Below are 13,307 nucleotides of genomic sequence, written 5' to 3'. Positions count from 1 at the left end.
TGCTACTCGAAGTGTGGTCCATGGACCAGCAGCATCAGTGGTACCTGGGAGCTCATAGAAATGCAGCATCTCCTGTCCTAGACCAGAACTCCTGAATCAGAATCTGCATTTTAACAAGACCCTCTAGAAGGTTGATTGCAAAAATTGAAAAGCTTTGGTGTTGGGCAAGGGTCCCCAGCCTTAACTGTGTATTAGAATCTCAGTATCTTTAAAAACTCCGGATGTGTGAGTCTCACTTCCAGAGACCGACTTAATCGGTCTGGAGTGAGGTCTAGATATAGGTCAGAGGTGAAGACAGGGACATGACTGACTTTCTTCATTACTTTTGGGTAGAGAGCTTAGATTAAAAGCTTGTCTCTGTACTAGTCTTGATATGAAGAGTAACTTGTTAATATGGATATCAACAAGTCATCAACTATTCATCTTCCCCTTACTCCATAAGAGCAAATTTTAATTCCTCCTTTGTGGTTTCAAGTGAAATCATCAAAGTGGCTGCTGCCCACTCTTGTGTCCACATCCAGCCTAGTTTTGTCAATCTGCTGCAGGAAATAAACACGGTGGTATGTCAGCCTCTTGGAGGAATGGCTCCCGCTCTCTTTTCCGGCAGGACCCAGTGATTTTTGTAAGCAGAGAGCTTGGGAGACAGTGAAGGGTTGGTCTCTGGTTGGGTGGATACAGGGAAAGCCCTGTCCACAGGATTCTAGGGAACACATGGGGTGCAGGCTGGAAACTCTCCTATCCTGCATTCTGCACTCAAAGCGTTCATGGATGCCAACTCTTCACACCTCTGTGTGCTCCTGCACTCACTGCCTGACACTGTCATTTCCTGGGTGGCTCTTCTGAAAGGGTGGGATGAGAGGTGATCTCTGAGTGTGACCCCAAATATGAATCCTGAGCATGAACTTGAATCTGCAGCTCAGGCCCCGAAACTGCAGGATGGAAAGGTGTGGAAGCATGATAGAAGAGCAATGGTTAACTGCCGTCTAGGACAGAATCTGGAAGAGTGTAGAGAGAATTGCCAGATTCTCATTGACCAAATGGGCTCTCTCTTCCAGATCAAGTCTCGGGTTCTCATGACTCCCTTAGCCCTCTCACCTCCGCGGAGTACCCCAGAGCCCGACCTCAGCTCTATCCCTCAGGATGCAGCCACGGTCCCCAGCTTGGCGGCCCCACAGGCTCTCACAGGTAGGTCAGCAGAATGAACTCCAAGGCTGTGATGGTCTGTAGAGAACAGGGCAGCCACCATCTAATTGTTACTTTGTGGATTAAAGAGTTGTTGCTGAGATGGCTCAAATGAGGGATTTAGTGTGCTAGCTAGGCAGCAGACAGGATGACCAGAGTCTTTGAGAGCACCAGTTTACATGTCCCACAGCTTGGATTATTTAAAACTTGGTTTTCAGTGCAGCTTGGGTTTAGGTGGTTGCTTTGGCTGGAGGGAGGTGGATGACAGGGGGACACAGGGTGGCCAGATGTTTCTTTTAGGAGCTGGGGTGCGCTGATCCATTGCACTGATCTAAGCCTGCTCACCTTAAACAGTGCTCTTGTTCCTGTGTTTGCTCTTCCAGATTTCCTAAGGATCCCATTCGCCCTCAGTCTGACCCACTACCCTCCAACCCAGTCAGGGTAGCAGGTATCCCAATCTCTGTCTATGGTGGGGCATCCACCAACTGACAGTTTCATCATAATAGTAATGACAAGCTGATGGTGTCTCTCTCTCACACACACACACACGCGCACACACACAGAGAATCCTCCTATGTCACAACCCCAGCCCCTCTCCCATCCCATTTAAATCCCTTCAGTCCCTCCCATTGCTTTTAGACGAAGCCCAGACTTGTTAATCTGGCCGACAAGGCCCTGCAGGCTCCACACTATGGGTCACCCCACTGCTCTTCTCTCAGTCCCCAGGACTGGCCACGGGGTCTTAGCATATTCTCTCCCTCCATCTGGAGTGATCATCCCTTCGGGCCACCCTATTCCTCCCTTATATCTCAGATCAGGCATACTTCTCCCCAGAAGGTCCTCACGAACTTTCCCGCCAGGGTCCCCCAGATGGGCTCTCTTAGCCCCTCCCTGTGTTTCTCACAGCCACAGTTTCACATGGTCTCATATCAGCTCATGGGATGATCTGAATAGGCTTACTTCCCCAACCAGGACATAGGCTCTGTGAAGGCAGGGACTGCTTCATTTTGTTCAAGCTTTCCTTGTAGGGCGTGGCATAGTGCCTGCATGAGGTCTCTTATTAGATTTTTCTTATCATCTGGGATGAGACCTGGACTCTACCAGAGTGTCTTCCAAAAGACTTGATCCAAATTCCTTTGCATCACTGGCTACAGTTTTTGAGCAGTCTACTAACTTCTTTAAGCCTCAGTTTCTTCATTAGTAAATCAGTAATAATACCACCAAACCCACATGCTTGTCTTGAGACTATAGCAGCTGCTCCAAAACAAACAAACAAACAAACAAACAAAAAACCTATTTCTTCACCTTTGCTGTTACTACTTAGGCTTTCCAAAATGCCACTGGTCTCCTCTTAAAGTCACTCTTCAGCACTCCTTTGCACCAGTGGCCTCTAAGGTAAGATGCTTATGGGAGGATGATGGGGAGTGAGAAGGCAGATACACAAGAGGGGTCATTAATGTATGGAAGAAAATATAACACCTACTATTCCTATTCATCTTATCTCATCCTTTTACAATTTCTATTTCTTGGATATGTTTTACAATGTATGCAATGCTTATTAGACAATGCTGTACCATGTCATTGAAAGTGGAGGAAATAACTTTTGTGTCTTATTTCCAAGTTTTGGATAGTTTTTTCTGAAGAGGTCGGCCAGGGCACTCTTCATTTATTAAGGAATCTGGCTTGATGTCTGAGACAATGAAAAATCTTAAAGCAAATAGTCTGAAGACAGGCTGACCAGTTCAGCAACTGTTACCAAATTACAGGTGGCATAGGTAGTTGGAGGTTGGAATTTATTCATTGTCATAGAATAGAATGAAGTTGAACTTATATAAACTAGGTCTGAATCCCTCACCCAACTGACTGAGGTAATTTTACTGATGATAACTAACTCTTTGGGCAGTCTTCTCTGTACAAAATCTTCCTGCTAAAAAAGGACTTATATTTCTTTTTCTCTTTAATTGCAAAATTCATAAAGATTCCACTTGATGTACTGAAATCTATCATATATGAAAACCAGTTTTGTAGACATTCTAACATTTTTATGTTTATATATATAATATTATATAAATAACATTTATATAATATTATATTATATAAATTAGATACTTTCCTGTAAAAAATTCACACAATACATTAATACAGTTAAGAATGTATATAACCTATAAATAAATAAACATGGTTTGGGACATGTGCCCCCCCAATTTTTTATCAATGGGGTCTATTACCTTAAAAGTGTGGAGACCATTGACTGGGTTCACCTAAATGGGTTGTTGAATATTTATTTTCTCTGAGATTGTAAATAGCACTGTTTGTAGAGCTTTGTTGAATATATAATCTCTGGAGTGATAGTGGCATCTTGATTTTTTTGTTCGTAGATGGTTAACAAAGAAATGGCAAAAACTGTCTATAGCTTGACAGCTCCTTTGGAGGAGGGAGAAGAGGTTTTGTATGTACACTTTCCCAGCATGGAAATACCTTTTTACACACGGTCCATGTGGGTCACCATAATGGTCTTTAATTCAGATTTCAGTAGATCAGAGTGGACCCACCTATCCAACTGTTTCCAACCAAGAAAGCCCCCGGGGTCAGGCCCTGGCACTTGGGGTGTCTAACTCTTTTGCCTCTTTTACTTCTTAAGTTAGGAAGAATCCACCCCACTTTTGCCCTTGCCAGCTTTCCCAAGGCCAGGGCCAAAGGGGCATGGCTGAGGCATCCCCCGTGTACACAGAGGCCGCCAGCTGGCCTGATGCGCACCTGATGCCTAGGGCTTTGTGACCTCTGTCTCCGCAGTCTGCCTCTACATCAACAAGCAGGCCAATGCGGGGCCCTATCTGGAGAGGAAGAAGGTGCAGCAGCTCCCGGAGCATTTTGGGCCCGAGCGGCCATCGGCGGTGCTGCAGCAGGCCGTCCAAGCCTGCATCGACTGCGCCCACCAGCAGAAGCTGGTCTTCTCCCTGGTCAAGCAGGGCTATGGTGGTGAGATGGTGTCAGGTAAGGCCTGGGGCAGGTTGCATGAGGAGGCCATGGATGTCTCTCTGCAGAGGAAGCAGCCATACTCAGGCCTGGAGACAGCAGGTGTGGCCAGGGTCTGTCCTTCATCTGCTGGGCTCCTAGGGTCTTTATGAGCCTGTGAGCTAAAAGCCTCTCTCAGGGCTCAGGGAGAGGATGATTCCACGCCCGTGTAAGAAGACAGGATTTCTGATCCTCATCTTGACTCTTCTCCTTCTCCCACTTCCCACTTCCAACTCACCGTTTTTTGCTTTTTTTTCTCCACTTCAAAATATATCCAGAATCCTTTTGCTCCACTTCAAAATATACCCAGAGTCCAACCACCTTTCACCACCCACCGCAACCTCCCTGGTTCTTTAAAAATCTAAGTCAGATCATGCCCCTCCTCTGCCCTAAACCCTCCTCCAATGTCTCCCATGTCACTCCAAGTAAAAGCCCAAGTCCTTACAAAATCCCACAGGCCCTGTGTGACCTGGCCCTGGCTACCTCTTTAATTTCTTGGTTACTTCTCTCTTGTTCCTCACTCTGTTCTAGCAGAGATGACCTCATGGATGTCCTTTCAGTTCTACTCAAATGCCACTCTATCCAAGAATCCTTTTCTGACCCCTTGTCTAATATATCGCCCTTGTCACCCTCCATTCTTTTATTTATTTATTTATTTATTTTGAGACAGGATCTCACTCTGTCGCCTAGGCTAGAGTGCAGTGGCACGATCACGGCTCACTGCAGCCTCGATCTTCCGGGCTCAAGCGATCTTCCGACCTCAGCCCCACAAGTGGCTGGGACTGCAGGAGCATGCCGCCAAGCCTGGCTAATTTTTTACAATTTTTTGTAGAGATGAATGCCTCACTATGTTACCCAGGCTGGTCTCAAACTCCTGAGCTCATGTGATCCACCTGCCTCCCAAATGCTGGGATTACAGGCATGAGCCATCACACCCGGCCTCTCTGTACTTCCTTACTCTGCTCCATTCCTTCTTCATAGCACTTACCACCATGCAGGGCCGTGGGGAAACATCATGGCTTCAACCCCATCTCAGGGCATGTCTTGTTATTCAAGATCCTTCAGAGTCAGAGAAATCCCTTCTTCTATGGTCACGGCGCTCCTCCAGTTTTATCCCCTGATGTGATGTGATAGAAAGGGCACTTCACCTCTGTGGTCCCAAAGAACCCATAACCCTAGTCTAATCATGAGAAAAAAAGACAAATCCAAACGGAGGGACATTTTACACTGAGCAGTACTCTTCAAAGCTATTAGAGTGATGAAAAACAAGGCAAGACTGAGAAACAGTCACAGACCAAGGAGACGAAGGAGACGTGACAACTAAATGCAATGTGGTGTCCTGGGTGGGATCCCCACCAGAAACAGGACATTGTGAACAAACAGGTGAAATCCAAATATCATCTGCTTAGCAACAAAACAAAAATGAACAAACGAAAAATCCTCACCACGGCCGATTGACTTGCGGTTTTCTCCAGTGCCCGGCTCTAAGCTGACATCTCTCTGGTTTTCCAGTCTCGGCTTCCTTTGATGGCAAACAGCACCTGCGGAGCCTGCCTGTGGTGAACAGCATCGGCTATGTCCTCCGCTTCCTCGCCAAGCTGTGCCGAAGCCTCCTGTGCGATGACCTCTTCAGCCACCAGCCCTTCCCCAGGGGCTGCAGTGCCTCTGAGAAAGTCCAGGAGAAAGAGGAAGGGAGGATGGAATCAGGTAGGCCTCGTCCTGCTTCCTCCACCTGCAGGGACACCTCCCTGTCCCAGGTGTCTCTGCCCTTCCACTATGGAGGGAGCAATTGTAGCTCCTGGCAGTTCTGCCACTGGAGCCCCATGGGCTGTCTGTCTGGGTGCCTGGGAAATATTTGTAGCTGGTTGGAACAAAGGGGTGCCTGGACAGTCCCCACCCCAGGCTGCAGAGGGAAGTGGTCCCTCCAGCTATTAAGAGCTGACATTATAACTTTTAGGTCTATATTATTAGAATTTAGACAATGAGACCACATCACATCATGTATAACAAGTAAGTTTCTTCACTCTCCTCTCATTGAAACTCTGGGCATTTGTCATTGTTGAGTAGTAGCAGGACTACAAAACTAAGGAACTCATCCCAAAGAAACTAGAGCTATAGAACTGATGACGTTGGTCCTGCCTGGGAGTCTCAGACACCTACCCATGTGAATTAAAGGTGCAACAAAGTGTCTATTATTGCAGGGATTTGACGGGGCCATATATTAAATACGTCTTCCAGCAAGGGTTAGTGTTTCTTTCTCATCACAAGATGGAAAGTGGCCTAGGGGTTGAGCACCTTTTTGTACCATTAGCCACAGAGTAGCTCAGGATGGAAAAGTGGCCCTTGGGGAGGGTAGCAAGGCCACACAGGCATACATGACACAGTGTTGTCTACCCAAGGGGCTAGATGTCAATAGGAGGTGCTCCTTCTCCGCTAAGCAGCCCTGAGTTATAGATCTGCAAAGAGGTGAAGGTGAATCTCAAGGATGGGTAGAAATGTTGCCTTTTTTCTTTCTCTGAACACAAGGTTGTTGGTATATGAAAAGTACACAGGCAGTACAACTGGAATCCAGTTATTATGTTAGTCTGCAAACATTTGGTGAACCCTCTTCTGTTCCAAGCACTGTGTGAGACCCTGCCTTGGATAAGTCAAATGCAAGAGCTTAGGAAAGTTTTTGAGAAGTAGAGTAACTGCTACAAATAATAAAAAACAGATACATCTGCAGGTATGTGCTCGCAGACAGGTTTAGCACATTCAACAAAATGATACTTATCATAAGAGAGGCTGTGTCTCCAACTCAAGAGGACAGCAGGGAAGGATAAATTTAGATTCTCTGCATAGCTTTTCTTGGATACTATCAAAATCTTTCCTACAATTTTGCTTTTCTCTCTCTGAGTCCTGGGAAACAGGAAGAAATTTGGCCTCTGCAAAGGAAGGTACCTAATTAAATATGGTTGGTGTGAGCAGATGCTATTTACTTTTATGTTTTTCTTGATGTCTCTGCATGTGTGAGCTTGGAGAAATCTCATCTCTCTCCGGGCCTAGGTTTCCTATGGGTAAATGACAGGTTGGAGTTGCTGATACAGCACATTCTTCTGGTTCCAACAGTCTATGAATCTGGCTTCACCTGTAAGTAAACCCTAGTTGACTCACAAACATATTCTTAAACTATTTATCTTCTAGTGAGTGTTGCAATGAGAATAGCAGAATCGTGTGATTTCACTTCTCAGATGCTTGCCTCATTGTTACATTGAACACACAATGACCCATGGGACATCATCATAAAGCAGCATAACCCGTATCTCCCATTGTCCTCTAACTGTATCCTGCGGGACTAGTTCTTCCCTGACTACGGATGAAATTCAGAACAAATATTGGCTTTTCTGGCTCCTTTCAGGTTACAAAATGTTCTCTAGTCAATAATTGATATGTCCAGGTCAGGGTGATAATTGAACTTTATTCTTAGTGAATCTATTATAGGTTTTTACATGTGGTTGCCATGAGGCTTATAAAAAATGCTACAGGTATAAAAAGTTACTTTAAAGAAATTACAACTTATTTTAGATCACACAGACAAGAATAGAAACAAGGAAAAAATGAAAAACAATCCTGCAGTTTAACTCCATCCCCCCTACATTTGGACTTCTAGTTGCCTCTATTTATATATTTTGATATTACCTATCTCTTAAGAGATTGTTCTAGCTATTATTGCTTTTAATAGCTTTGTCTTTTGGGCTTCATACTAGTGTTATAAGTGGATTATACACAGCAATTACAGTATTAGAGTGTTCTGGGTTTGTCCGTGTACGTAATGGTACCAACAGGCTTTGTACCCGTAGCGTTTTTTTTTTCTTTCACATTGAAAAACTGCCTTTAGCATTTCTTGTAAGATGCCTGTGATGGTGGTGAATTCTCTCTGCTTTTGTTTGTCTGGGAGAAAATTTATTTACCCTTCATATTTGAAGGATAGCTGCTTGATACAGTAGTCTTGGATAACAGTTACTTTTTTTCTTTCAGTACATTGAAAATGCTGTTCCATTCCCTCCTGGCCTATATGGTTTCCACTGAGAAGTCTGTTGCCAGATGAATTGGGGTTCCTTCAAATGTCATCTGCTTCCTTTTTGTTACTGCTTTTAGGATTCTCTCTTTGTCCTTGGACTTTGAGAGTTCGGTGATTATAATAATATATGCCTTGGGGTAGTTTTGTTTGTTAAAATCTGTTTGGTGTTCTCTGCCCTTCCTATACATGCATATTTGACCCTTCTCATCTTTTGGAAAGTTTTCTGTTATTATTTATTTGAATGAGCTCCCTACCCCTTGTTCTTGCTTGACTCCTTCTTGAACACTAATAATTCTTAGATTTTGTCTTTTGAGGTAATTTTCTATATCCTGTAAGTGATCTTCATTAATTCTCATCCTTTTTCCTTTTTTCTCTTTTGACTATATTTCCAAATAGTCTATCTTCGAGCTCACTAATTATTTCCTTTGCTTGATCTACTTCACTATTTAGAGTCTCTAATAATTTTTTTAGTTCAGCAAATGTATTTCTTAGTTTTAATATTTCTGTTTGAGTTTTTAAATTATTTCAATCTCTTTGTTAAATTTCTCTGATATATTTCTGAATTGCTTTTCTGTGTTATCTTGGAAATCAGTGAGTTTCCTTAAAACTACTATTTTGAATTCTTGGTCAGAGAGCCCACGTGTTACTGTCTTATTAGGGTCAGTTTCTGGTCCCTTGCCTTGCCCATTTGGGGAGATCACGGTTTCCTGTTGGCCGTTGTTTCTTGTGGATGTGTCTATGTCTTTGCATTGAAAGAATATTTATTTCAGTCTTCTCTGACTTGTTTGGCTTTTATTGGATATATTTGCTTATAGGTTCTTTACTGCTAGGTCACTGTCTTTGGTTTTTTGGCTCTACATGGCACCTTAAGCCCAGGTTTGCCTTAGCTCTAGTGAATGATTGAAGCATTGCCCTTTCCAAATGCAGGAGGTCCCAAAAAGGTATATCCCAGCAGTGTGGGAAGGCTGGCTAGGGCTTGTGCCCAGGGGATCTGTGGGAGAAACCTACAGTGTGGCACTGCGTAACAGCCACGCTGATTTGAAATCTCCCCAGAGTTCCCAGGGCTGGGGATGGTAGTCCTACCTCCCCGCTTTGTCTCTGGCTGTCCTCAGGGATATCTCTCCCTTCGGGCACTCTCAATGCTTCCTATGGATTAAGGCAAGGACAGGCCTCCTGCCATGGAAACCAAGATGGTGTGAAAGCTGGTTGTACACCTTGATCTCACTTTTTCCAGTGTAGAAACAGTGAATTGGGAGAAATTTTTCTGCATGCTTGGTGCTAAGCAGATGGAGGGAGGGACATGAACGTGGAAGTCAGATTCTCTTACCCTCTGCTCAGAGTTTTTTCATTTCTCTGTGGCCCCAGGCACTGTCTCCTCTTCATATTTGAGGTCTGGGATATTTCTGGTTATAATCTCGGTGCTGTATATTTGTTTTTGATTTTCTGTGGTGGGGACTGAAGCCAGCTTGCTTCTATGCCACCAGTTTGGAACTTGAAGTCGGCCTCGAAACTTTCAGTTTCACTCAAAGACATAATGACTGCCCCACACCCAGCTCAGGCTTGCTTCAGGCCAGTTGCCTGCAGCAATAAAGAAGGGCATGGTTGGCTTCTCCCCCAACCTTCCCCCTTTTGTTATTGCCTCCTCCCATAGCTCGCTAACCTTGATCCCCTTCACAGTGGATGGGGGAAGGAGGAGACGCAAGAGGCAGGGGAATTTGTACGTGATGAATCTTGCTGTGAGTCGGCATCATGCTCTCTGCTTCTAGCCGATGTTTAAAGCTGACTCTTCATCCTGTGGGCTTTTACATGTGTTCTTTGGTGACCCTACCATCTCTCACCTGCACTTGCATGGGCATGGACAAATGCAGCTCTTCTCTAGCTGGTCATTTACAATTCTTTCCACAGTCCAAGGCCTCTGGGGGTAAATCTCTAGATTCAGCTGAAGCCCTCTCGCACCTCCAGACTGCCCTGTGGAAAGGATCTAAGATGATCCTGCTGCAGATCTATGTCTTCTGATGGCCCACATCTGGTCCTTGAGAAACACTCGCACATCCTCTGACCAAACAAACTCTGGATGTATTGGCTGATCCCTGCAGGCACCTCTCCTTTGTTCTGCCAGCCAACGGCCATCTTTTAGAGCTTGTCTCTCAAGCTCCAGAGGACAGATCTCAAGCTATTCATGTGTTCACACTGAAGCCATGCACTGGATCATTTTCTCCAAAATTTCTCTTCTAGTTAACCTGTTTCTCCGCCTCTACAACCTCGTTTGCAGGATGGGTGTGGGTGTCATCTATTGGTGTAAAACTGGCTTTCCACCATCTCTTTTTACAAGACCCGCATGGTGGCCTCACACTTCACTGTGGTATATGGTGTCTATTGTCTTGCAGCTCAGCTAAAACTGAACCTAAAATGGTTTCCTTTTAACATCTTATTCCAGGAGGATGACAGCCTTCCTTCCTAAAAGCTGATGTCTCCATCTGAAATCTGGTTTTCCTCCCAGTCAGCTGGGAGGTTTGGAAGTAATGACCCCAGTTGTTCTCTTGAGCCCTTTCCTAGCTCATAACTACTTTGAAAAAATAAATTGCTCTAAATTATCCAACCTTGTGGCACTGATTTCTCAGCAGAGCTGAGTGCTGTGAATTTTGCTTGTCAGGGAGGAGCCTTGGGGAAAGTGGAGGAAGCAGCGATGGCATGGTAAGCTCTGAGCAGTACCCTCACCCCACATGTCTTTCCCACCAGTCTGTCATGAGCCCTACAATGACACCATTAGGGAGTTTGCCTTTAGAGTAAGACATTGTCTCTTTAAGATCGCCTTGTCAAAGTTCCTTTAAATAACATGTCAAGTTACCAGTATGTTAGAGGATGAATTAGTTTATCATCCATTTTCTCACCATTGTGACAAGAAAGGCATATGCATTTGTATGAGGGAAGGGTGGAGGTTTTTTTTTGTTTGAGGCTCCATACATCCATAGGACCACTTTGTTCCCGAACAGGATTGTAAGGTCATGGGCTTATCTGCATCAGGACAATGCCTGGTTCTGCTTGGCCCCAGGGTTGTTCTGTTCAAGTTGAAGAGTTCCAGGATTGGTGCCATGCACCTAAAGTGCTTGTCAACACTCACTGGAACATTTTCAGAAGACAGTTAATCACATGATAAGAAGATGCAAAGCCATGACAGCTAAGGAACTATGGAAAGAACTGGGATGTTTTTGGTAGAAAAAAAGAGAAGATTTGGGAAAGATGTGATTTTATGTTCCGGTATATGACAGCAGGTAAGGTGGCTTTGTTCTCTGTGGTCCTGTAGAACAGAACTGAGACTAAATAAGTAAAAGGTAGATTGAATTAAATCTAAGGTCTTGTCCCTCAAACTCTGGTCAGGGGCATTATTATCACCCACCAAAGCCAAAAATCTCAGTGGCCCTGCCAAACTTTCAAACAACAGATCCCCAGGTGCTTTGAAGACACATTAGAGAAGCATAGATTTAAGGAACACTCTCCCAGGTAGAGAACTTAGCAGTTAAATAACCAGATGGAACTCTCAGAAGATAGTTCCCTTGGGAGTCAGGTGGAGTTGATGTTGTAAAGAGCTTTGAAATGTGAAAGCCACTCAGAACTTGAAGGGGCTGCTTGGGAGGTAGGTGATAATGATCTCCCCATTGTTGGTGACAAATATGTGTGACTTGTTAGGGTCATTAGTGGGAATGTTGGCCACCTGGAGGAGTAGGAGCAAGATTACAGGCTGACAGTTCTGGGCTGGAGGTGGCAGAGAACAGCCCTGTACAGCAGGAGGGCAGGTTACCTTCAAAGCATTAGCAAGGGCCTCCCGGAGGTGAAGGTATGGACACCAAGACAAAGTGGCTGTATTAGAAGCAAGACCTCTTCCCTTGAAGAAGAGGGAGGGCTTCTTCCACATCTCCTCCTCAGACTTTTGAAATATAAACTCTCACTCTTTTTTTTTTCGAGATGGAGTCTCTCTCTGTTGCCCAGGCTGGAGTGCAGTGGTACGAACTTGGCTCACTGCGACCTCCACCTCCTGGATTCGAGCAATTCCCCAGCCTCAGCCTCCCAAGTAGCTGGGATTACAGGTGTGCACCACCATACCTGGCTAATTTTTGTATTTTTATAGAGACGGGATTTCGACCTGTTGCCCAGGCTGGTCTTGAACTCCTGACCTCAGGTGATCTGCCCGCTTCGGCCTCCCAAAGTTATAAACTCCCTATTCAAATGATATTTTTCCTGTGCTTAGGGAAAATCAGCCTTCAGGCTTCCCTGCTGCCTGAATTCAGCCTGGAAGTTAGAGTTCTTGGCCTGAGACCAGGAACTTAGTTATTTCCCTCCAATTCTATTAGCTGACATCTGAAGGTGGTTTGTGTTTGAGGAAGTAACACAGCTCCCTGGGTGTTTTAGGAGAATGGAGGCAGAAAGATGGATTTGATAACACTGGTGGCTCTGTCAGAAGTCATGAGATGACCACGGGGAAAATGTTATCTTGCCTTTGAGTGTTAAAATTTAAAAAGACCCAAGTATAAATATGCTTTAGCCAGTGCTTCTCAAACTTTAATGTGCAGAAACCACCTGAGTATATTGCTAAAATTCAGATTTTGGTTCAGTAAAGCTGGGGTGGGGCCTGAAAGCCTGCATTTCTTTTTTTAAAAAAAATTAATTAAGCTAAATTCAATTTTTTATTTGTACAAGTTTGTGGGGTACAAATGTAATTTTGTTACATGCATAGATTGCACAGTGCTGAAGATAGGGCTTTTAGGGCACCCATCACCCAAATAATGTACATTGTACCCATTATGTAATTCTCCTCTTCCCTCCCATCCGCTCACCATTACAAGCCTGCGTTGTCTATCATTCCACAAGACAGTCTGCCTTTTAACAGGTGCCCAAGTGATACTGGTGCTGCTGATATTGGTGCAGCTGATAGGGCGGGGGCCACCCCCTGAGTGATAGAGTGTGGGTGGGCTGGCAGAGTCCTGCTCACACAGAGAAACTTATTCCAAGTTTTCAGTACAGGAAGTCTGTCTGTGCTAAGATGGTTCTTCTC

The 13,307-nt window shown here is 44.7% G+C and overlaps 1 protein-coding gene across 7 annotated transcripts in view; it reads left to right on the top strand.

Moving 5' to 3' along the window:
- Positions 1–13,307, top strand: part of SCML4 (Scm polycomb group protein like 4) — a 143,073-nt gene that overhangs the window by 95,232 nt on the left and 34,534 nt on the right. For 5 of the 7 annotated variants that reach the window (XM_055390717.2, XM_019028681.4, XM_004044477.5 and 2 more), the window contains 3 exons: positions 1,056–1,185; positions 3,976–4,176; positions 5,710–5,904. The exons of the other annotated variants lie outside the window; for them this stretch is intronic. In XM_055390717.2, the coding sequence (XP_055246692.1) occupies positions 1,056–1,185; positions 3,976–4,176; positions 5,710–5,904 (526 nt within the window). The remainder of the gene's footprint in view (positions 1–1,055; positions 1,186–3,975; positions 4,177–5,709; positions 5,905–13,307) is intronic. 7 annotated transcript variants of the gene reach the window in all.

Source organism: Gorilla gorilla, chromosome 5 (assembly GCF_029281585.2).
Source record: "Gorilla gorilla gorilla isolate KB3781 chromosome 5, NHGRI_mGorGor1-v2.1_pri, whole genome shotgun sequence".
Classification (NCBI taxonomy): Eukaryota; Metazoa; Chordata; class Mammalia; order Primates; family Hominidae; genus Gorilla; species Gorilla gorilla.
Note: the sequence above shows the minus strand (reverse complement) of the source record. Positions and strands in the feature narration are given on the sequence as shown.